We start from the raw sequence: 26,482 nt of genomic DNA, 5'->3' as shown, positions 1-26,482 counted from the left end.
ATGAATGAAACACATTTCTGTTTACATTAGCAGAAATAAAGTGTAGGGAAACAAATGAATGAAGCAAAAATTGCTTCCCTGTCCTCTTAGAAATGCTCTGCAGTTGATTACAATTCCTGCACAACCTGGGTTACCTTGGCAACAAACTAGTCTCTGCAGTAAAGGCAGCTGAAACTTTCATTACTTACACTGCTCCCTGACAAGTTGTCTTAGCTGCCTAAACTTTCCCTGAAAAGTTGCTGTATTTCTACTAAAGTAAGGCAGAAAGCTGCTGCCTTCTATGGTGTACACAATAGTAGCTGAGTAGATGGCTCTATACATTTACTACAACTGGCTAGGCAGAGTAGAAAATAGTGAGCTGTGTGGAGAAGAAACAATATTATAGTATCATACAGTTCATCACAAAATGACAACACAAGCAAGTTCTCTCTCAATTTTTTTTATTGAAATGATTTATTGAAATTTTATAACAAAACAAATAGTCAGTTACAGATCATAATACAGTATACATTACAGACCATACAATTGTAACCAAACAAACTTAGATAGAGAAAGGAAAATTGCATTTACAATTCTTTGTGAGATATAACAAAAAGCATGAGTGTCACAATTATAGTTTGAGCAGACATTAATGCATGCATATCAGTGGGTACAGTTTGAAACCAGTTCATTCTCAATTTTTACAACTTTATCTGCAAATAATGTACATATTGCAAACATACTATTTATGTAATTCTTTTTTTCAAATATTGTACTTTGTTTTTTAACTACAGTGTCCCTTTAAATAAAAGAATAAGGGAGGAAATTAATAAATATGTATGCATTATTAAGCATTTTTTATTCCAGCCTCAACTTTAATTATAGTGAACAAATAATAATAGTTATATTAAATTAATGGATAACAGTCATATGCTATGTACAATAAGTCTATAGTTAATTACACAATTCTACTTTGCTTATTCGCAAACTTGGTTTCTAAAGAAATATAACACAACAGCTGACTCTGTCTAATGCAAATTGTGGCTATGTTGAACAAATCTTACTGTAATGCTCTCATATCATCTTTAGGTGTTCATACAGGTAGTCTGCCCCCTTGCCTTATGAGTGCCAGTTCTTGCACACTGGGACATAGCTTTACACCTGTACATCAATCACTACTTGGAGATGATGTTGTTACTACAGACTTCAAACAAGAGTTCAGGAGAAAGACAAAGCCAATTGAAGAACCAATCGATATGGATTCTCCTGAAATCAGAGAGCTGGAAAAGTTTGCTAATGAATTTAAAGTCAGAAGAATAAAACTGGGTATGAATTTTTAAGCCAACATTTTAAAAAGTTAAATTACAGATTGAATGTATTAAACATATAATTTATGCTTACCTTATAAATTAATTTCTTACACTCCTGGCCACTAGGAGGAGGCAAAGATTCCCAAAACACCAAGAGCCCTTTAAAATTCCTCCCACCTCACTGGTAAATTAGTCTGACATATAGCCAAGCAAGGAGAAGAAGAAACTACTGGGAATTCCACTCCTGGCCACTAGGAGGAAGCAAAGATTCCCAAAACTCTGAGTGCCCTTTAAAATTCCTCCCACCTCACTGGTAAATTAGTCTGACATATAGCCAAGCAAGGAGAAGAAGAAAGGTTGCAAGAAGAAAACAAGAAAAGGGGAAGGGAAAATGTGATGCACACTTAAACTGCCACCAGAAAACATTTAATTAAAATATAGCAAAAAAATGGGAAGGTCTTGTGGACTCTCACCACCATGAAATTAATAAAGTTATCAGGTAAGCATAAATTATATTTTCTTTCATAAAGTTGGTGAGAGTCCAAGAGCAATTATTCCTGGGAAACTAATACCCAAGCTGTGAAGTCCACGAGTAATGAGGGTGGGACAAAATTATTTTTAATTATATATATATCCTTTAAATCAAAAACCTATTTTTTTCTTCTTTTTTAATCTAATGTCCAGAAACTATTGCTTGAAGGAAGGACTTTCCTACCAAAATCCACTTCAGAAAAAACAAAAACATAAAAAAAGGAATAATTTGGAAAGATATGTAAAAAGAATCAGCACCCATAACTGTGCTCAAACATTTAGCGTTCAGCTTTTAAAGCAGACAAGCTACCTGCTAGGCTAGCATAGACCTGGTCCCAAGTAGCTGACTTGCACATGTAATCAATAGAATCCACATTCTAAGAAGCCCAGGAAAAAGCACCTGACCTAGCAGAACGGACAGTAAGATTTAGGAGGATAATCTACATCCAAAAAAAGCTTATGAATAAAAAAGCTGAATAGCCTCATCTACCTAAGGGATAGATCCCCATAGCTCCATGTTAGAAAAGGGAAGATTAAACACCCTTTAAAATATGAAAGCTGGATTAAAGGGGATACCAGGCTTAGATCCCTGTAGAACGTCATGCATTTACAGATATTAACAGAAAATGTGCAAACGGCTGAGGCGCGCTAACTAAATAACCTATGCACGTGAAACCGAAGAGAGCTAAAATGCTGCTCATGCACAGGCAATGAAACTAATCATGCAAGGAGTGCAAACAAAGCTGACGTGCTCTAAATAAATGGTAACCGTGAAAACTAAACACATGAAGAATGGCAAGAAGCCAACACATGCTAACAAAACTTGAACGTGCTCAAAATAACCAGCACAATTTAAAACAAAACAAAAAGTAAGACATAAGGTGTATGCAATAAAAATGTAGGTTCTTGCAGCCCAAATTCTCAAACTCAACATATTATGAAACATGCCTGTCACAATAATTCCCTAGCTATGTTGTTGTACAACTCTAAATGTACCTACTAATAGCATATTGGCTATGTGAGTGCCCACATAAATAAACTACATACTTACCTAATAAGCACCCACACTACTGGACTTCCCATCTGCAAGAAAAAACTGCTTCTAGTAGATAGCCAATCCAGTGCTATATGCGTGACAGCAGAGGATCTGGATGTGTGGAGTATAATGACAATCCAACAGAAGACTAGGGACTGGTCCCCGCCACACCTGTGGCAGACCTGTGATTAACTCCCCCTGGGTGTAATTGTGCCACTACCCAATACCCCATAAACTTCCCTCTGTCCAAACAGTAGCTCTCTGATGGGAAAATGGGCCTCATATTGGTCTGAGAACCTCTTTTACAGAGGAACACTTAGAGCACCTCCATTCTTCACCTTCCTCCTGTGAGGGCAAAGATAAGACTAGTTTACCAGTGAGGTGGGAGGGTTTTTAAGGGCTCTTGGAGTTGTGGAAATCTTTGCCTGCTCCAGGAGTGTAAATTCACAGGAGTAATGGTTCATGGACTCTCACCACCTTAATGAAAGAAAAGACAATATTACACCCTCTGAAATTCAGTGACATTTTGACCAAAGTATAATTTGATTAGAAAGCAAATGTAAAATTATACATTTGGGTGTACACATTCTTTAATATTCACCCAGTTTTATCACACTTGGGCCCCTATTTAACAAAGGTCTGTCGAACCTGATCCGACAGTGCGGATCAGGTCCAAAAGACCTCACTGAATGCGGAGAGCAATACTCTCTCTGTATTCAACATTGCACCAGCAGCTCTTGTGAGCTGCTGGTGCAACGCCGCCCCCTGCAGATTTGCGGCCAATCGGCCGCCAGCAGGGGAGTGTCAATCAACCCGATCGTACTCGATCGGGTTGAATTTGCGGCAAAGTCTGTCCGCCTGCTCAGAGCAGGCGGACAGGTTATGGAGCAGCGGTCTTTAGATCGCTGCTTCATAACTGGTGTTACATTTAGATACACATTTTTTAAATTTGAATTTCAGACTTTCTTTTGCATTTATTTCTTGAATTCTTTTGTATATAATTATAATTTCCCTTATTTATGTTTATAAATGACCTTATGAAATTTTGTGCTTAAAGGGACATAAAACACAAACATTTTCTTTCATTCAGATAGAGCATACAATTTTAAAGAACTTTCTAATTTTCTTTTTATTAACAATTTTGCCTCATTCTCATGATATCCTTTATTGAAGGAGCAGCAATGCACTACTGGGAGCTAACTGAATACATAAATAAGCTAATGACAAGAGACATATATGTGCAGCCACCAATCAGCAGCGTTCTCCCAGCTCCTGAGCCTAGCTAGGTATGCTTTTCAACAAATGATACAGAAAGAGCAAAGCAAATTACATTGGAATTTTTTTTTTAAATTGTATGTTCTCTGAATAATGAAAAAAAAAATGGGGTGTCATGTCCCTGTAAGTGAAGATCTGTATAGAGGTAAAGCTACATCTAATAAGTATATACAAAGACGTTGAAATAACTAAAACTGAATTCTTTCTCCTGCTATCACTATTTCTATTATTATTAACTCCATTACAACTATTAACAATTACGTTTGGCTTAAAGTTAGATGTTCTATTCTACAAAATTCACCATTAACCTCTTAAAGGGATACTAAACCCAAAAATTTTCTTTTGTGATTCAGATAGAGCATGCCATTTTAAGCAACTTTCTATATTACACCTATTATCAATTTTTCTTCGTTCTCTTGCTATCTTTATTTGAAAAAGAAGGCATCTACGCTAAGCAGCCAGACAATTTTTGGTTCAGACCCTGGACAGGACTTGTTTATTGGTGGGTGAATTTATCCACCAACCAGCAAGAACAACACAGATTGTTCACCAAAAATGGGCCGGCATCTAAACTTACATTCTTGCTTTTCAAATAAAGATACCAAGAAAATGAAGAAAATTTGATAAAATGAGTAAATTAGAAAGTTGCATAAAATTGCATGCTCTATCTGAATCACAAAAGAAAGAAAAAATGGGTTCAGTGTCCCTTTAAGGACAGTAAATTTCAGACAAATACTTACTCAAAAGACCAAAGCATTTTTAGCATTTTTTTTTTCATATATCATTTTTATTGAAATTGGGTCGAGCAGAACACACATCGTCAGACACCCGCTGTGCAGTTACAGAAAAAAAAGGAAAACATACAATACATAGCTGTGATGTTGATGATGCACAGATCATCTGTAGTCAGTACAGCAAATTGGAAAGAAAACAGGTTATAATACAGTGAGTGATGATCCACACCTAGCTGTGGACCTCTGCAATATGTTTTTATTAAGCATAATTTCTGACCTTTCCATGTGTTCACTCAGCCCTCTTTTCCTTATTTTCCAAAAAATTAAACCTTTCTATCTAAAACCTAACTGAGGTAAACTAAACAACAAAACCTAACATAAAACTTATGGACATGCTATGTGTTCATCTAAAGTGCGCCATCTTGTGGCCCGGCGGTGGCGGTGGAAGAAAAAAAAAAAAAAAAGAAAAAGGTGGGGGGGGGGGGGAAGGAGAAGGTGAGAGTAGAGGGTAACGCTGAGGGGGAGAGAAGGGAAGCAATCTCAACCCGTGGGTAATGTTTCTATGAATAAGTGTTCCCATTCACCCCGCAGTTCCCCCTCAACAAAAACAGTTGAGTCTTTAAATGGTATCAGGATCAATCTCTGGATTTCTAATTCAAAGGTTAGTATAAGCCTGCGCCATTTGCGTAAGAAGAGGCCTAGTCTATTTTGCACGTCCATCCTAACATCCATCTGTTCAATAAATATCTGTGATCTGAGTAGATTTCTGAAGCCTTGGAAAGAAGGACCCCTTCTCACCGTTTAACTTTTTAGAATGCATTTTCTGGCTATAAGTAGCACCAAGCTCAGTACTGCATCCTGTTGCTTATTCTGTCGTGCCCAGTGTAGGAAAATGACAGTTTCAGGCTGAAGTGTGAGTCTTATCTGTAAGATTTGATTAATCCAATATTGGATTTTACCCCAATACTGTCTAACTGTTGGACATTCCCACAGGTAATGTAAGAGGGTAGGGGCTTCCATGGAGCACTTTGAACACTCATTAGGGCGTGAGGGTATCCATTTGGCAAGATGCTTTGGAGTAAGGTAAGCTTTATGGAGAAAGCGCACCTGGGTTTCCCTGAACATGGCAGACAGAGTGGTTGACTTAGTTCTTTCCAGTCCTACCCGTATATCCTCCCATGTAATTCCACTAATTCCTTCCCTTATCCAACCCTCCCGCAGCCTCTCACGTATGCCCTCCGAGTACCGTTGTATGAGCGCCTGGTAAATTTCAGATAGGGAGAATCTCCCCATCTGATAGAGAGTCTGGGTAACCTTGAAGGGTGAGCTCTCCCAAAGCTCCGATGTGCTTCTTATTAAGGTAGTGACATAATGTCTCACCTGCAAGAAGGCGAAGAAATGAGTCCTGGGGAGGTCAAACTCTCTTTGTAAGGCCCCAAAGGTCTTTATTTCCCTTGAAAGCGGGTCCCGTAGCTGTTTGAGTGATCTCAACCCTCTCTTTTCCCAAATCAGGAAGGGTTGTGAATCTGAACCCGCTGGAAAGTCCGGGTTTTTGACCATTGGTAAGTAACTGGAGGCACCACATGATTTCTTCAGGAATTTGTGAGCCTGGTGCCAGGCCCTTAAGGGGTCAGTAAATAATGTGCTGAGACCTAGTGTTTTTACTGTCCTCATGTTTGTGATGTGTGGCAGATATGCCAGAGAGATATTCCCCAGAACAGCCTGCTCCAGAGGATACTGACAGAAGTGGTGTGTTCCTACCTGCCAGTCCAGCACCAGGCGAATTAGGGCGGCCCAATTATACAACCTGAAGTCTGGCAAAGCCAGGCCCCCGTTGAGAAAGTTCATACTCAATTTTTCTCTTGAGATACGTGGTTTGCCCCCCCGCCATATGAAGCGGGTTGCTGCTGAGTTTAGCATTTTAATGTCTGCCTTGTACAAAAGCAAAGGCAACATCAAGAGCGGGTAAAGGAGGCGGGTAAGACCACCATTTTTAGCAGGTTGATCCTGCCCGATAACGAGAGAGGTAGAGATCTCCAGCTATTCATCTGAGTTTGTAGTTTCGTGCAGATGGGCGTCAGATTGTTAGCGTATAGTTAGGATTGGCAGAGATCTTAACCCCTAGATATGTGATGTCCCGTCTAGCCACCGTGAACGGAAAGTCTCCGTCCCCCGAGAACTCTCGATGCAACCATAAGATCTCCGATTTCTGTGTGTTCACCTTGTACCTGGAAAACCGGCCAAAATTAGTAAGTAACTCCAGAACCATCGGAATATGTGTTTGAGGATCTTGAACAAACAACAGCATGTCGTCCGCGTACAACACCAGGTGTTGCGGCTGACCCAAGACATCAATGCCAGGAAAAGCTTGCCGAAGCGTGATCGCCAGGGGTTCGAGGGCTATATTGAAGAGTAGAGGCGACAGGGGACAACCCTGTCGCGTTCCCCTGTGGAGCTGAATCTTGGATGAGAAGGTATTATTAACAATTATGTTGGCATAAGGAGAGTGATATAGGTTCTTGATAAATTCAAGGAACGGGCCTGAGAAGTTGGCCCTGGTCAAGGTATCAAAAAGGTGGTCCCATTCAACGCGATCGAAGGCCTTCTCTGCGTCCAGGGACAGCAGGAAGGCCTCCTTACCCTTTTTAACTGAGTCATTATGTTTGTTGGTCCAATAGTGTTGTATGATTTGTAGGACACGACGAACATTTACCACCGATGACCGTGGGTGCATGAATCCCGTTTGATCACCGTGTATAATATCTGGTAAGATATATTTGAGTCTCTCGGCCAATAGTTTTGTCAGTATCTTGTAGTCCGAGTTTAATAGCGAAATCGGACGGTACGATTCTGGTAATAAGCTATCCTTACCCGTCTTCGGGATCAAGGTGATGTATACTGCGGAAAACTCAGGTATCGGTGCTCTCTCCCCCCCAAAATACGAAGAGTAAAGAGCTGCCAAGACTGGGGAAACTTGTTCCTTAAGAAGCCGATAGAACTCCACTGGTAGTCCATCAGGGCCCGGGGCCTTGCCCAGTGACATTGCCATTATTGTCCTCTGAATCTCTTCCTCTCCTATGTGGGCATTCAATTTCTCCAACTGAGACTCTGAGATCTGTGGGATGTTAACACCCTCCCAGAATTTATCCCTCAGCTCCACTTCATTTGAGCGTTCGCTGGAATATAAAGTAGAGTAATATGTTGCGAACACTTTCGCAATGGACTCTGCATCCCTTACAATTTTGCCCTGGGCTCTCAATGCCGCTATGTGTTTGGAGGATGTGGAGATATTTATCAGGGTTGCCATAAGCTTCCCGGACTTATCCCCGAATCTATAATATTTGCCTCTGGATCGTAATAGATCCTGTGAGGCCCGACTAGCCAGCAAAGCATCATATTCCTTTTTCAAAGTAATATAATTGTCATGATTTGGGACAGAGGGTGTTGCACAGTAGGTGCGGTAAGCCTCAGCCAGAGCCTCTCTCAGTCTCTCAAGCCTCTCCGTACACTGTCGCTTCCTGCGGGCCAGAAAGGCGATGATGTTACCTGCCAGGACCGCTTTAGCTGCGGACCAGAACAGTTCAGGGGAATCCATGTGTTGAGCATTATTTGCCCGGTAGTCATCCCAAGAGTGCACCAGATAACTTTGAAATTCCTGTGAGTGAATGAGATGCTTCAGGAATTTGAGAGTACGTCTGCTAGAAACCGGGGGGCTCCCATCCAAAAAGAGCGCTATTGGAGCATGGTCTGAGACCATCACTTCCCCAATCTTGGTGTCAATAATGTGTGGAAGCATAGAGTTCGAGACCAAGAAGAGGTCTATCCGAGACAGGGTGGGTGAGGCACGCGACGCGCATGTGTAGTCTCTTCCGTCAGGATTAAGCTGTCTCCAAATGTCTACCACATCCAGGGAGTCGCCCAGAAGCGCAAAAATATCTTTTTCAAATTTTTCTGAGGGTCTGATAATCTTACCATGTGGCCTTTTTTGCGGGTCCCTTAGCCTATCACAATGAGGGTTGGGAGTGAGGTTAAAATCCCCTCCCAGAATAACATGAGTGCCCAAATAGGGAGTGATAGCTGCCACAAGGGCGTTCCAAAAGCTTCTATCCCTCTGATTGGGGGCATAAATGTTGCATATTGTATAGGATTTTCCTGCAATGTTTATCTGTACTAGTATGTATCTACCCTCTGGATCCTTGAGTACTTCTGTTATTTCGTATTCAAGTCTCTTCCCCAACAATATTGCTACTCTTCGACTAGCCGAGCTATATGATGCATACTCAACCCTCCCCACCCAGTCCGATTTCAATTTCTCATGTTCGGTATCTAAAAGATGCGTTTCCTGTAGAAACGCTATGTCTGCTTTATTTTTTCTGAGCTGAGTGAGGATCGTTTTTTCTCTTTATTGGGGAGTGTATGCCTCCAATGTTCCAGGAATAGAGATTAAATTCTAGTTATTCGGTCAGATCCCATGAGCTTGCGCAATTGAGTATATATGTGTAAGGTGTGAATATAACCAAGATAGTAACCAAGGAATTGGGGGAAGGGGCAGAGAAAGAGGAGGAGAGGGGGAGAGAAGAAGAAAGAAAGGAAAGGGGAAAAAAAAAAAAACACAACACACCACCACCAACCTCATCGCATTGTACAGGCTCCCGGTTCAGCCTCCCTCTGCGACGAGCCACCGCCGGGCCCCAGCATAGGTCCAATTTCATGGGCTGTTCTATGATGGAAAAAAGAATGTATATTATCACCTTTAACATAGCAACCTGATATTGCAAGTGGAACAGTTTTCTTACAATAGAACACTTCAAATAATGTGCAAGACACTTTATAACCATTCGAGCATAGACATTTAACCCATGAACCTCAACCGAATCTTTCGGTTGAGTTGTGTGGTATTGATTTTTCCCCACTAGCACAAGCAGCCCCGCATGGACAACAAACCTTAAAACATAACTTGTGCAGAATAGCTTAAATTTCCGCTCTTTACACAACTTCTGAGCCATCAGGTAACATTTACTTAGTTTCATGACTAAAGTGTCGTGCTATAGACACACATCCAGTTATTCTCTTCAGCCTATGTCCCCCCCATCCTGTTCCCTGACTGGGCTATGCGCAGGGGAGTCCCCCTTCTCTACAAATTCTTGGGCTTCCATGGGGGTGTTGAAAAATTTTGGTCCCCTAGGGGTAATGATTTTCAGCCTAGCAGGGTATAAAAGAAAGTCCTGCCTGCCCTCTTTATGCAACCTAGAGCAGATAGGTGAAAACTCTCTGTGCCTGCGCGTGAGGTCTGCGGAGAAGTCTTGAAATAGCAGCAAGCGTGCATTTTCAAAAGTCAAATGATCCAGCTTTCTGTATGCTCTCATGATGGCTGTTTTTGTTTGAAAATGTAAAAATTTGATCATGATAGGGCGGGGCCGCAATCTGTCTATGCCTGGCTGCTCTGCACCTACCCTATGTGCTCTCTCAACTCCTCCATCTAGATCTCTAAGTGGGATGTTTAGTAAAGTGGGTAGTGTTCTTTCAACAAACTGGAGTATGTCACCCGGTTTAACCTTTTCAGAGAGGCCCAGTAGACGCACATTATTGCGTCGCGATCTGTTTTCCAGATCGTCTACTTTTAATTGTAAAGTAAGAGCCTGTCTTTCCAGATTCCTAATTTTATTGGTGGTGACTACGTTGCTATCTTCTAGGTCAGAAATTCTGCCCTCTGCCTCAGCCGCCCTGGTAGAGAATTGCTTGACATCGTCAGTGAGAGTGTCAACCCCTCTTTGTAAATTGTCAATTTTAGGCATAAATAGCATCGAAATCTGCTTTACTATAGGGTGTGTATCTATCTGACTGGCTTCCTGAAATGGGTCTACATTAGAACTTTGGGAGGCTTGTTCTGTGGCCGCTCTACTTTTTCTCTCACTATTTTTGTTGCGGCTTGACATTGCGTGGTTAGTTAAAAATCTCTCCATGTACCCATAAAGTAATAAAAAAAAAAGGAAAAAAAAACAGGACAAAAAGAAAACAACAGGGTAGAAGTTACAAGGTTAATTATAGAGTAATACAGAGAAACTAAATGCAGTGTCACTAGTACAAGCCACACCACACTATGCAATGAATATGTTGCAAGGGAGTGTGTTTCCTGAAAACTTGAAAACTTGAAAAAGACCCTAGTGAGCAAGTGCTGCAATACCTGTCAGTATTTATCACATATAGGATCAGTTATCCCTTAAAAGAAAAGTACAGAGCACAAATCACAGTTTTCAACTATTACGTAGTTTCTGATAGTTTGTGTTCAAGTTAGCATATACATTCACTCCATACAAATAAAATCAATCCTTCCTGCTTCATTCATACATTTTCCACACACACAGTTAATGATCCATTAACCAGTTCTGGGTTCCGTTCCAATAAGGACACACAGGATACAGGGTAGAACAGAGCTACAAGAGAGGGCAATGTGGCAAGAGTCGCCCAGCCCTGTGTTTAAGTGGGTCTGCGCCTATTAAATCTGTCCCAGGCACTGTCTTGCAAAAGTCAATCACTTCTGATAAGATCCAGTGTCTCTGTGTGTCGAGTCCCACACCTTGCAGCCTGCCCTTCACAGGGGCCAGAAAGATATAAACAGTGTCAGCCTAGGTGTGTAAACCGCCACGAGGCGTGATGTGTCTTAATATATGGCTATTTAGTCCCAAAGGTCCCACCAGGGGGACAGAGATATTTTTAGTGATTGTACCAAGATCTTGCAGTGTTCTGTGTTGCAGGGTTTAGCCCTGGGGCAAGAGGGATTAGAGCGGCCAAGGCCTAAACCTCAGGCAGTGTTCCACTATCCCTACTGTTATGGAGGGGCATAAGAGGAAGAGGGAGGATATCTGTAAAAAGGCCCTTTGGTTCAAGATCAGCGTGTGAGGGCCAGCTTCTGAAATGTCCCGTTCCCTCCGCCAGCCTGTGCTTAGTGCTGTTTAATTTGGACAGCGTTTCTCATCCCCTTTCTCTCTCCCCTATCTAGGAAGGAGCAAAACAGCAAGATGCCTCTTTGTAGTGTTTCTATGCGGCCTGTTGCCCCTCCACACGACTATGGCTGTTTACAATTAGTGGCAGTCAGAGACACAATGAGGCTGCAAACTTTAAGGGCCTAATGTTGGGAATATGTCTCTGTGCAGCTAGGGCCACTGTGGGCTAGAGAGCACAAATACCTGTACAGCCGTTACAGGCTCCTGGGTGACCGTTGGCCGCAAATCATGACTGTCTCTCTCCTGTGGGCAGTAGTTGCCTTAAGGTGTGTTAGGCCGGTCAGTACCTCCGCCACACGGCCCGCTGATCTCCGCTGCTGAAATGCGGTCTGCCGCACAGCTCCGATGGGTCCGATGTCACTCTGGCTGTCACTCGCCTGATGCCCTTTCAGTTCATCTTTGTCCTGGCGCGCAGTCACAGCGCCACGTGGTTCCACTTCACCCGGCACTTCAGTCTGAGCCAAGCTAGCGGTTCTGAGGAGCTTTTGTGCAATGGGGATGGAGATGCGCGCTGTAGTGCTCAGACCTATTCGGGACTAGAAGTCACCAGGCAGTTGAAGCCGGGGATCGCTGCCTTTCACTCCGTTCCTTTCCCCTTCTTTTTCGCGCCAAGATGGCTGCCGCAGTCTCTGTGCTGCTTCTCTTCCCCAGTCTGACACTTGAGCCGGGGGCTTCGGTGGGGGAGGATGGTGCTCTCCAGTCTCTTCAGTGCCCAAATACGAAATCCATCAAGGGCAAACAACTTCGGGCTCTGTATTTATAAAAAAAAAAAGCTTGTACAGCAGTCAGTTGTAGCGGAGCTCCACACCGAGCTGCTACCTGTAAGCCCGCCCACCGGAACCTCCATTTTTAGCATTTTTGATATTACTCAATTTAAATTGAAAAAGAGCTTTGATTTTTTTTATTTACCTATCAAAACTATATATTTATTTTAGTAAACAACCCAATGTATTGATCTAGGCCCATTTTGGTATATTTCATGCCACCATTTTGCTGCCAAATGCAATCAAATTAAAAAAATTGCAGTCATAACATAAATGGTTGTAAAAGCTTCTCTGGGATCCCCTTTGTTAAAAATATCATGCATGAATGGTTTTGCCATTGCCTTTTGGTAATTAGAATGCTGCTAATTGCAGCTGCGTACCCCACTTCTGAAGTTCCTGGCAGTGAAGAGGTTAATCAGGTAGCTTGTAAGGTTAAGTTTACCTATAGTGTAGAGATTAACCTCCCACCTGATACCTCCCACCCCCTGATCCCTCCTAAACAGCTCTCTTCCCTTCCCCTGTCCCCCACTGGTCAACACTATCTTAGGTACTAGTAGACAGTCTGCCAATTTGAAGTTTTAGGGCATTTATTTATTATTATTTTTTGCAGTGTTGTATTCCCCCTTACCCCCCCACCTCCCTGATCCCCAAAAACAGCTCTCTAACCCTCCTCCCTCTAACTACTATCCACTACTATACTGAGAGACATATTCATGTTCACCTTTTTTTTCTGTAGTGTAGTAACTCCCCTCACCCTTCCCACCTACCCCTCCAAACGATGTTCTGAAGGTCCCCCTTCTCCCAACACATTTTCTGTATTTAGTAGATCCCTCCCTCCCTCTTTCTCTCCCTCCCTCTCGCTGTGGAAATCTTTTTCTTCAGTGTAGCGGTCCTGCCCGCTCCCTCCCTCCCACCCCGCTCCAGCGATGGGTCGCCCACCCACCTCCAAACTGACCCTCCCACACCACTGCAAACTGAAGCAGTGCCTTCTCATAAATAACTCCACGGGCATGAGCACAATGATATCTATATGGCACACATGAACTAACACCCTCTAGCTGTGAAAACCTATCAAATGCATTCAGATAAGAGGAGGCCTTCAAAGGCTTAGCAATTTGCATATGAGTCTACCCAGGTTTAGCTTTCACCTAAGAATATGAAGCGAACAAAGCAAATTTATTGATAAAGGTATTTTTCAACACCCAACCTTAGTCAACTCAGCAGTTGGAAACATTAAAAGTCAGCAGACTGAAATTTCGCACAATACATGCTGATACCCAGCTGATGAGTCTTTTCTCCTAATAATATTATTAGCCAGAAAAGTCTATCCCTTTGTGCCACTCACCTCATGGGTCCGTTGCTCCTACCTGGTCAAATTGAAAAGCTAAACCTTCCGATGTAAACAAATAAGTTAAAAAGTGAAATCACGGGATCGTTCATGCGGTCGCGTGATTTCAATGATGGGATTGTGTTTGGGGGAAAATGCCTATGATGCTAGGCACACCCTCCAGCTCACAATCCCATTCTGGAAGAAGCTTTGGCTTAAGTACAGCCAAAAGGCTAGGACGTTCTATGCCGTCCTAAGGGCGTTAAAGCCCAGTGCAGTTAGAACAGCATATAACTTTTCTAATGGTGGGTAGGGGTTAAAAAAATGATGGATAACATAAAAATTAAAGTTTTATGATTCAGATAAAACATACAATTTAAAAAAAAATCAATTTACTTGTATTACTGTTTATTTATTTCTTTTGGTATCCTTTGTTAAAACGTTGATTCTTTTCATGAGAGAATACGTAAGTAGGGTCAAGTATGTGTCTTAAGCGCTATATGTACAAACATTGTTGCACTGTAGTCCTATCATTATTTGATGACGGTATAAGAAAAACATAATGGGACAGCAAAGTCAGAATAAAACTTTCATGTTCAGAAAAAAGTTCACTATTTGTCGGCAAACAGCTTTAGCCAAATACACCTCTTGTAAATAAATTAAATGCTTACCCCCTTCAGACTCTTTCAGTAATGCAGGACATACCTCATTCTATATAACTCCATGACCGAACCACTACGCGGTGGCTGCTATTCTTTTGCTCCATTATTCTTTTGCTCCATTCCCGGTACAGACCATAAATTGTCCTCACATTCGCTGTGCTGTCTCCACCCTCCTGGCACAGCATTACATGACCGCATGACCTAGTTACCTAAAATCCTGTGGAGGGAGTCCTGGGGTCAATCCAGAGTAATCCCAAGAGGGGAGGCTTCAGAGCTTGTTTGGTTACCGCTATTCTGGTGTATAAGTAGTATCAAAGCATTTGCTTTGATACTAATAAAACGTTCATGCCTCAGATAGAGCATGCAGTCTTAAACAACTTTTTAATTTACTTCCATTATCAAATGTGCTTTATGTTCTTGGTATCCTTTGTTAAAGAGCTTATCTATGTAGGCTCAAGAGCAGCAATGTACTACTGGGAGGTAGGGATGGGCGAATGTTTCGCAATATTCAAAAAATGAAACAAAATTTAACACATTCATTCGTTTATTTCAAATTTTGAATGTTTGTACAACATTCTTACATTCGTAATGTAATAGTATTTCTAACGCTTTCTTTAAATGTAATATTCAATTCGAATTATGGAATATTCAAATTCGAAAAATTTAAAATTTATATATTTGTTATAGTATTTCTAATGCTTTATTTAAATGTAATATTCAAATTATTCAATAACGAAATTGAAACATTCAAATGTATATAATTGTATTTATTATGTATCAATTAACTAAATTCCCTACCACATGAACTATTGAACTTCTAAATAGTATTTGTTAAATCGAATGCAACATTCGAAATGTCGAATGTGGACATTCAATCTAATTATGAACATTCGAAAGTGACATTTGAAAACTATAAATAGAATTTGATTATAGAATTTTTGAGACTATTTATTTTTATCAACATTCGATTATGTAAATTAAATTTCTAACATTCAAATTCGATTATATAAACATATTCGCCCATCCCTACTGGGAGGTAACTGGTGATTGGTGACGGCATATATATGCCTCTTGTCAGTGGCTCATCTGATGTGTTCTGCTAGCTCCTGGTAGTGCATTGCTGCTCCTGAATCTACCTGTGTTTAATCTCCAACAAAGGATGCCAAGAGAACAAAGTGAATTTGATAGTAGAAAGACATTGGAAAGTTGTTACTATTACATAATCTATCTGAATTATGAAAGTTTAATTTTAAAATGTACTGTCCCTTCCAAACAGATCTAGCTTTATCATAGACCTAAATGTATTTTATTTTTAATCAAAGACACAATATGTTACTGTACCTAAACATATCAGTAGTATTTGCTACAACATCCTTTACATTTAGTGTTTAAGACACGTGCACGCTCATGTGTCTACCTCTGTATGCTCTAATGGAATGGAGCTAAGCTTTAACCAGAGAAACAAGAGGTAAATGTGTAAATATGGAAACTTTTTAAATTGTACGTTTTATCTGAATCATGAAAGTCTAGGTTCTGAATTCCGTGTACCTTTAATGCCTTAGTCACAAACCTTTATTGATAAAACATTAATTTGCTCTGCCATTCTGCTTATGTTATTCTAATCAGGTTATACACAGACAAATGTTGGAGAAGCCCTTGCTGCAGTGCATGGCTCAGAATTTAGCCAAACAACCATTTGTCGTTTTGAAAATTTACAGCTTAGCTTTAAAAATGCGTGCAAGCTAAAATCAATATTATCAAAATGGTTGGATGAAGCTGAACAAGTTGGAGGTATGATTTTATCATTTTTATCATTAACAATTGTTTATATTGTGTGTATAAAATAACACACATGCATATATATATATATATATATAAATAAAAACACTTATACTTCTTAACCCCTTAAGGATCAGCGACGTACCCTGTATGTCACTGGCCTTTTTTTGGGACTTGATTGTTTTATAGCGCGGTCTTGCCACCAGCGTTGAGACTGCTCTATTTCACAAAGTCTGCTGGAGGGAGTGCATTATAAGTGTGTTCTTGCTAGACTTGGGCTATTATGTCCTGAAAAAACCCTTAACGACCAGTGACATACAGGGTACATTGTGGTCATTAAGGGGTTAAACTTTAGTATAAAAAAGTGCATTTTATAATGTATTAAATATAAAATATTTCATGGCAAACGGGCTATTGACACTGAAATTGTGTAATTCAACTCTGATATAAATATATATGTATATATACTGTATTTGTATAACGAGAGAGAAAGATCAAAATTCTAAGGTGACTTATTGTGCTTTATATGCTGGATGCAGCCATTCAAATTTTGTTAATTTTTTAAAACCTTTTTTTAATAACCTTAATATTTAATAAAAAACAAAAATATTTTCTTATGTAAAATGAAAAGTAATAATTAAGGACTTACTGCACCGTTGTAAAGATAATATCAATTTAACTTAAAAAAAAGTTATGGAAATAGTACAGCAAATGTAGTGACAAGAGGTGTAAATTCTTCCTATATTGCAATATTGAGCAAATGGGGAATTTTTATTTGTAAGTTTAAAAAATTGTCCTTTTTATTGTTGTTATGTTGTGAACAAATATAACTTTAAGAGAATATTGCCAGAACAGAAAATGCAGATTTTCTAAACAAAGTGATTTTAATAAAATGTATTAGTATATGTGCTTTATTTTTTTGTTAAGTGGGAATTAATTATTTAAATTAAAAAAAATGTATACAATTAATTTTTATTTGGAAACCATAAAATATAAGTTATTCATTGTTAGATTAAAAAAAATATTCAATTGAATCCCAAAAATAACAGCCTTACCCTAGCTATGTATGTATTTAATAGCTACATGCTTTTGTTTTTTAATGAAACATACTATTTTTTGCATTAATCAGAAATACTATAAACAAGAGATCCCTTTTATGAATCAATAAAAGAACCAATGCATGTGACAACAATTGTGTTGTTTTGTTCATGTTCAGGTTAAAACTGTTAATCTAAATGTTTGAAAAAAGTTTCTGTAGGGAAAAGGCTTTACATTTACACTATTTAACAATGATCTAACAATGTCCTTGTCAAGCCAATTAGTATGTAATCTTCACTTTTGGTTTTTTTTGGTTTTTTAAATGATCTTTTTGTGCTGCTTGTAGATGTAGCACTAGCTACAACATTGGCTTTGTATAAGTTTAAGATGCTGTCCAGCTGCCCCTCTGCTGTTCTGAAAATGTTCCCCATAGGAAATAGCAGATACATATATTTTCAAATTTTTAATTAACAACTGAACTCCAAAGTGAAGTGAAACCTTCGCTTAGAAGCCATAAGCATTGCAAACGCTGACAAAAATACTGCTGGGAATTGGTGGGTCATGTGATTCCCACTCCTGATTAGCAGCTCCTATTTCGGATTTTACCAATGTATTTAGCCCCTTTGCAGGACTGTAATGGAAAAATTACAAGCTCTAATTAATTAGAGTTTGTAATTTATACATTAAAATGTCCCTTTGGTGACTTTTAAGTCTGTGAGCAACAATATATCACACTGATGGTATTACCTTGTGAATGTTTTAGATTTTTAAGAGAGCAAAAGACTTGCAAAATAATTTATTAATTTAAATAAAGTGGTTCAATAAATATAGAAAATCCAGTTTTTTTATTTAATAAAAAAAAAATTCTTATAGTATTATATGATATATTGTTATACATCCAAATTAGTAACACAAATGACTTTTACATAAACAGCTTTATACAATGAGAAGGTTGGAGTAAATGAAAGAAAAAGAAAGCGGAGAACAACCATAAGGTAGTGTTCATTTACTATTTTCTGTTTTTTACACATGGATGCAACATTCCAATTTTTTAATTAAAAGGGTTAAGTTAACACTGTAAAATATGATTTTGGAAGTAACAGAAACTGTATGTTTGTGCACAACTGATGCCTAGGGTCAGGACTGGGATATAATTTTACATACACACACATGCGCACATGCACCCACACAGATATAAATACATACACAAAAGAATATATTTTATATGTTTCCTTGAATTCTATGCGTTTTACAAAAATAGACGAAATGCGGAGCAATGATTATATCAAAATAACTGTCTCCTAGGCTCTTTTTACAATTTTTAAATAACATAACATTATATCAATTTTATAGTATAGCGGCAAAAGAAGCGTTGGAATCCCATTTTGGAGAACAAAGTAAACCTTCTTCTCAAGAAATTATGAGAATGGCAGAGGGTTTAAACCTTGAAAAAGAAGTTGTCCGAGTCTGGTTCTGCAACCGAAGACAGCGCGAAAAACGAGTAAAGACTAGTTTGCATCAGAATGCTTTTTCATCATTCGCAAAGGAACATCATGAATGCAGATGAAACAAGCAGCCATCACACAGAAACAATAATACAACATATCAACAAGAAAAGTATGTACAGAAGATTTTACAAAAAGGTGCCTAACTGTCCACTTAAAACTATCGTCATCTAGAGACAAATTTATAAAAAGTCTAAAAACAGACTCAATCTTAAAGGGGATTAAAGCTCAAAATGCAAAAACCCCAAAATGGTTTAATTATGCAAAGTTAAAAAAAATGCAATGCACTTTTATTATTTATTGTGTCTACTTTTACTGTAATTGAATTACCAAAGAGAGGCTGAAGCACATACCATGGAATTCAGAACCCAGGCCCCCCTTTATGCTGTGCAGTGATTGATTCATATGTCTAGCAGTTTATTTATACACAGTCATTGATTGGTTACATACAAGGAGATAAGGCAAACAAATCTAAAGAGGCTTTTCATGCAAACCAGTGTACATTTTGCTAACAAACTAAGATATAAAGGGACAGTCTTCTTGATTTTTTTTTTAATGTTTAAAAAGATAGATAACGCCTTTACCATCCATTCCCCAGCTTTGCATAACCAACATTGTTATATTAATATTCTTTATAACCTCTAAAAATCTAAATCTCTGACTATTTCTAAGCCCCTGCAGACAGGGTTGCTATCTTGGCCACTTTTTCCTGGACACTTATGACTTACGCATGCTGCAGGGTAAGTAGGGCAGACCATGTATTGTGCCTCGGGACATCACATGAATTGTGCTGATGAACAGCGCAATACATGTTCCTCCCTGCTTATCCTGCAGCATGTGTAACTCATAAGTGTTCAGGAAAACATGGCAGAGGTGGCAACCCTACCTGCAGCCTGCCTCTTATCTCAGTGCATTTTATTAGCTTTTCACAGCCAGACAGTGCTTGTCCATGTGTGATGGATAAATAGCACTGTGCTCACTCCCATGGAGTTATGCAGGAACCAGCACTAATTGGCTAAAATACAAGTTTGTAAAAAGCACTGAGATAAGGGGTCAGTACAAAGTATATTAATATAACAGTGTTGGTTATGCAAAACTGGGGATTGAGTAAGTGGATTATTTAACTTTTTAAACAATAAAAAATGTTTAAGTAGGCTGTCCCTTTAAAGGCATATTTAATTTTTATATTTCTGTGGTGTTTGTGTTTAGCTGTAAATTTCCTCTTACTCATTTACTGTACCTACACATATTATATACCATTTTTCTCTGCATTAAATGGACTTTCTAATGATACCATTATTTTTATCATATCTTATGATTTACTATAAAAAAAATATAAAATATGATGAAAAAATTGAAAACAAATTTTTTTTTTCTAACTTTGACCCCAAAATCTGTTACACATCTACAACCACCAAAAAACACCCATGCTAAATAGTTTTTAAATTGTGTCCTGAGTTTAGAAATACCCAATGTTTACATGTTCTTTCCTTTTTTTGCAAGTTATAGGGCAATAAGTACAAGTAGCACTTTGCTTTTTCCAAACCTTAGCAATAGTTACATTGTAACACTGATATCTGTCAGGAATCCCTGAATATCCCTTGACATGTATTTTAACATTTGTATTTTATTTTAGTAGCCAACCCAAAGTATTGATCTAGGCCCATTTTGGTATAGTTCATGCCGCCATATTACCGCCAATTGCAATCAAATAAAACAAATTGTGAACTTTTTCACTAACTTTAGGTTTCTCACTGAAATTATTTACAAACAGCTTGTGCAATTCTGGCTGCGCACCACACTTGTATTATGCCCAGCAGTGAAAGGGTTAATTAGGTAGCTTGTAGCGTTAATTTCAGCTTTAGTGTAGAGATCAGCCTCCCACCTGATACATCCCACCCCCTGATCCCTCCCTGATCCCTCTAAAACAGCTCTCTTCCCTCCCCCACCTCACAATTGTCCCGCCATCTTAAGTGCTGGCAGAAAAGTCTGCCAGTAGAAAAATAAAGTTTTTTTTTAAAATATATTTTATATGAAGTGTAGGATCCCCCATTACCCATCAACCTCCCTGATCCCCCAAACAGCTCTATAAGCCTCCCCCCTCGACCTATTGGCCACCATCTTAGGTTCTGGCAGCTGTCTGCCAGAACCCAGTTTACTAACAAATTTGCCCTTTTTTTAAAAATATATATATAAACCCCCTAATTTCTGTAGTGTAGCTCCCCCCCCCTCAATACCCTCCCCCCCTCCACCTCTCGGATCCCTTTCCAAAAATGTTTTTCCTCTCCCTTTCCCCTCTTCCTCCTTCGGCTGAACATTGAATTTGATTACTGTGCATGCATTCCCAAGCCCCGCCCCCTGCCTACTTGCACGCTCATATAAAAGATCGGAAACTCGCACCGTTGATGGGCCGCCCACCCACCTCCCTGCTATGGCTCCCACCCACCAATGATCGGCACCACAGCTGGATTTCTCACTAATACTATTTACACACGACTACTGCAGTCATAAGACAAATGATTGTAAAAGCTTCTCTGGGATCATCTTTGTTCATAAATAGCAGACATGCATGGCTTTGCCATTAGTTTTTGGCAATTAAAAGGCCGTTAATTGCAGTTGCGGACCACACTCCTGAAATTTCAGGCAGTAAAGGGGTTAATCAGTTTAAAAGGTTAATATTTGCTCTAGTTAGGGATTACCCTCCCACCTAACACCGCCCACCCCCTGACCCCTACGTTTTCCCTCCTAAACTCCTCTCCCCCCCCCCTCTAGTCACACTCACCACTCATCTTAGGTACTGGTATACAGTTTGACAGTATTCAGTTAATGGGTTGTATTTATTTATTTATCTTAAAAACTTTTAATTTTATCTCTGTAGTGTAGATCCTTCCTCACCCTCCCTGACCTCCCTAAAACAGCTCTCTAACTTCCCTCCCACTCCTCTCCGCTGCCCCCATCCATCCCTCCCTCTCCCCTGCCTAATGATTTTTTTCCATAGAAAACCCCACTCCTCCCTATCCCATCCTCACTCGACCAACCACCTACCCACCTCTCTCCTTCCCTCCCACCCATCCTACTCAGCACCAATGAACACACAGACAGTGTCACTCTGTGAAAAATCCGGCGATCTGGCTTCATATGGTAAAGGAAGACTGATCAGTGCTTCCTTACCATATTGAAGGCAGATGCCTTCTGCCCTCATCTGCAGTCTCCACTGTGTACACTGACAGCAGGGACCTCAGCATGCGCAAAAGTGTTGGACGTATCTCCTATGTCAACACAGTACATTGGGCAAAATACTGTGTGACGTAGTACCTATGTCCAATTGGTGAAAGAGGTTAAAGAACCATTTAATACAGTAGAATTGCATAATCAACACATGCATAATAAAAACACAATTATCAGTACATTTTTTATTCTGATATTTGTCAAAAGTTTCTTTTATTTACCTGCCCCTTTATCATGTGAATACACCGTGGACTCTTGCACATACTTAAGAAACATTATTATTATTATTTTTTTTAATACATTTTTATTTGTTTGTGAATGAAAACTCTGAATAACCCCCCCAAAAAAAGTTATTTATCTAAAAACTCATCTGAGACTTCTTTGCCATTATAGGGAATCAACTGGATATTTTTACCTAAGTATAGATTAGATTTTTTAAAGGGATATGAAACCCAATTTTTTTTCATGATTTAGATAGACTAGAGCATGCAATTTTTAAATAACTTTCTAATTTACTTTTATTATCAATTTTTTCCATTCTCTTGGTATTTTTTGTTGAAAAGCAGGGACATATGCTTAGGAGCTGGCACATTTCTCGCAGCAGTTTTGCAAGAATGTTATTCATTTGCAAGAGCACTAGATGGCAGCATGGCAGCACTATTTCCTGACATGTAGTGCTCCAGATGCCTACCTAGGTATCTCTTGAACAAATAATCTCATGGGAATATCATGGGAATGAAGCAAATTTGATAAAATGGTATGCTCTGTTTAAAACACAAAATAAAATTTTCCCTTTAACATATAAATAAAAAACACTCCTTAAAGGACCATTTAATACTGTATAATTGCATCAACAAATGCATATTAACAAGACAGTGCAAAAGCACATTGTTTGAATTACAAATGTGTTGTAAAAAAAATTCTGACAAATTTAAAAGTTAGTTCCATTTTCCTTCCCTCTACATCACATGACAGCAATCAGCCAATCACAAAAATGCAAATACGTATATACTGGAAATGCTTGCACATGCTCAGTAGGAGCTGGTGCCTCACAAATTGTGCATTTGAAAAGATTGTGCACATTTTGATCATTGGAAAGTTGTTTAAATTGTGTGCTCTATCTAAATCATGAAAGTTAAATTTTTACTGTAGTGTTCCTTTAAACCTTAAAATGAATATAGATAAATCCTAATGAATTTTAACCTCTTAAGCCAATTGTACGTAGGTACACCGTACTATGTCACAAAGTACTTTGCCCAGTGTACTGTGTTGACGTTGTATCTGCTTCCAACACTTTGGCACGTGCTGCGGTCCCCGCTATCAGCTTTGACAGCAGAGACTGCAGCAAGGAGCAGAAAGCATCTGCCTTCATACGGTATGGAAGAACTGATCATTCTCCCTTTACCATATGAAGGCAGATCGACAATGCAGACAGTGGCACTCTGTGTCACTGTCTATATCGTCTTGTGGTGATGCCATGGGTGGCGTGTGAGGTAAGGAGGGAGAAGGGTGGGCGGCGAATCATGGCAGGGGGGAGGGAAGGGTTCCCTACGCTACAGCAAAATTATTTGGTGAGGGAGGGTTCCCTAAGCTATAGAAAAGGGTAATGATAGGGGAAGGGTGTCCATAGGAATGATCACTTTAAAGAGGGAGAGTGAGGGGGGTTCTCTTCACTACAAAAAAAAAATAATAATTAAGAAATGTATTTAAAAAAACAATAAAATTACTATAAACTGGATACTGCCAGCGCCTAATATGGCTGCTACTAGTAAGAGGTGGGAAGGTTAGAGACCTGTTTGGGAGGTATCAGGGATGTTTGAGCATTGAGGAGGGATCCATACAGTGCAAACAAATTAAAATAATAATAATTAAAAATAATATATATATATTTTTTTAAAAGGCCCTAAAATGTTAACAATTTTTTTTAACATGATCGCATTTGGCGGTGAAACAATGGCATGAAATTTACCAAAATGGGTCTAGAGCAATACCTTGGGTTGTCTACTAAAAATAAATCAAGGCTCTATTTCTGTTAAAATGAAGTGATAGCAAAAATGCTAATATTTCTCTGATATTTTGGGCAAGATTTTTACTCAAATTCCCGGTAGCAAAAGGGTTAATACTGTACAAGATGAAGTATTCATTATATTTATATATGTAGGAAGCCACTGTGCAATTATTAAGTCTAGTTTATATAAAGCTGTGAAATAACTTTGGAATAATATGCTTTTTATTAGAGAGACATTCAAAATAAAAAAAAATGCTATAGTTTGACAGTGTATCTTTTTTTGCATGAGGATCCCTTGGTAAAAAAATGTGTTTAAGACCCAACCAAGGGGTTATAAACATAGCTAAAATTCCACTCTCACACTGCAGCACTAGAGCAGGACATGGTTTGTGATTGGTGTATAGGTGGGTATGCCCCTTCCAATAGGCTCACTGGTTGATTTTTTATTCAGAAGCATAAGTTACCAAAGAACACGAATGAAAGAAAATGACATGATTTAACACATTAAAGTGTTTACATTTTGCATTAGGATTTCTGTTTAAATTAAATCTGTGTACATTTACAGTTTGTCAATGTTTATCTCCTTAATCTGTGAGCCAAATATTATTGAGATCTTCATAATTACTCATAGAATGTTATTATGACCAGACTATGATCAACACAAGTTAATTATCTTTACAGTGTATTTCAAATCTTTAAATATAATTATACTTGAATGACTGGATTAAAAAAAACACAGGAAAATATTTGTTTTAAAGTTGTTCATACTGCTCAATTAAACAATATCTCGCAATCAGTCTAGTACAGCTGCAATACATGAACACAGTACTTACTGGCTTAGAATGCCTAACTTTATTAAAGGGATATAATGTTACCTAAATAAATTATTAAAAAGCACTTTCAGATTGTGTGCACTGTTTAAATAACGTTGGTTAAAAAAAAACAAAAAAAACAACTTACCTGTAGAGCTGTACTAGCAGTGCTAAATCCTTGCTGGTAGAAGAGCTTACCTCAGCACTCCTGAACACATTCCTGACATCTTAAAAGTACATAAAAGTCAAAATTAAACTTTAATAATTTAAAAAAGAGCCTTTAAATTTACGTGATTACATTTACTTTGTTTTCTTGGTAACCTTTGTTGACACCTAGCTTCTTTCTGTGAGAACTCAATGAGGTGTGCAGGTATCTTGAGAAATATATGACAGCAGTGTCTACAACAATATATGTAGCAATAGTATACATAATTTCAAACAACACTGCCATATCATGATATAAGACACATGCATGTGCATTGGTCTACCTCAGTATGCTCTCATGGCAAATAATTATATTTAATTTAATCAAAGGAACAAAGTTATTTTGATACATGCTCTGTCTGAACGATGAAAAACATAATTTATGTAAGAACTTACCTGATAAATTAATTTCTTTCATATTGGCAAGAGTCCATGAGCTAGTGCCGTATGGGATATACAATCCTACCAGGAGGGGCATAGTTTCCAAAACCTCAAAATGCCTATAAATACACCCCTCACCACGCCCACAATTCAGTTTAACAAATAGCCAAGTAGTGGGGTGATAAGAAAGGAGTAAAAAGCATCAACAAAGGAATTTGGAATAATTGTGCTTTATACAAAAAAATCATAACCACCATAAAAAGGGTGGGCCTCATGGACTCTTGTCAATATGAAAGAAATGAATTTATCAGGTAAGTTCTTACATAAATTATGTTTTCTTTCATGTAATTGGCAAGAGTCCATGAGCTAGTGACGTATAGGATAGCAATACCCAAGAAGTGTAACTCCACGCAAGAGTCACTAGAGAGGGAGGGATAAAAATAAAAACATAAAAACAGGGATAAAAATTAATCCACAACCCAAATCATAAATTTAGTCTCATAATTTAAAAGAAAAAAATTAAATTAGAAGCAGAAGAATCAAACTGAAACAGCTGCCTGAAGAACTTTTCTACCAAAAACTGCTTCCGAAGAAGTAAATACATCAAAATGATAGAATTTAGTAAATGTATGCAAAGAAGACCAAGTTGCAGCTTTGCAAATCTGATCAACTGAAGCTTCATTCTTAAAAGCCCAGGAAGTGGAGACTGATCTAGTAGAATGAGCTGTAATTCTCTGAGGCGGGGCTTGACCCACCTCCAAATAAGCTTGATGAATCAAAAGCTTTAACCATGAAGCCAAGGAAACGGCAGAAACCTTCTGACCTTTCCTAGAACCAGAAAAGCTAACAAATAGACTGGAAGTCTTCCTGAAAACTTTAGTAGCTTCAACATAATATTTCCGAGC

General features: G+C 38.8%; 1 protein-coding gene across 2 annotated transcripts in view; it reads left to right on the top strand.

Moving 5' to 3' along the window:
* The window catches only part of POU1F1 (POU class 1 homeobox 1), a 91,983-nt gene extending 72,977 nt beyond the window's left edge, over window positions 1-19,006 (top strand). For both annotated transcript variants that reach the window (XM_053704563.1, XM_053704564.1), the window contains 4 exons: window positions 1,081-1,305; window positions 16,249-16,413; window positions 18,374-18,434; window positions 18,793-19,006. In XM_053704563.1, the coding sequence (XP_053560538.1) occupies window positions 1,081-1,305; window positions 16,249-16,413; window positions 18,374-18,434; window positions 18,793-19,006 (665 nt within the window). The remainder of the gene's footprint in view (window positions 1-1,080; window positions 1,306-16,248; window positions 16,414-18,373; window positions 18,435-18,792) is intronic.
* Window positions 19,007-26,482: the final 7,476 nt, after the last annotated feature.

This window comes from Bombina bombina, chromosome 3 (assembly GCF_027579735.1).
Source record: "Bombina bombina isolate aBomBom1 chromosome 3, aBomBom1.pri, whole genome shotgun sequence".
Taxonomy (NCBI): domain Eukaryota; kingdom Metazoa; phylum Chordata; class Amphibia; order Anura; family Bombinatoridae; genus Bombina; species Bombina bombina.
Note: the sequence above shows the minus strand (reverse complement) of the source record. Positions and strands in the feature narration are given on the sequence as shown.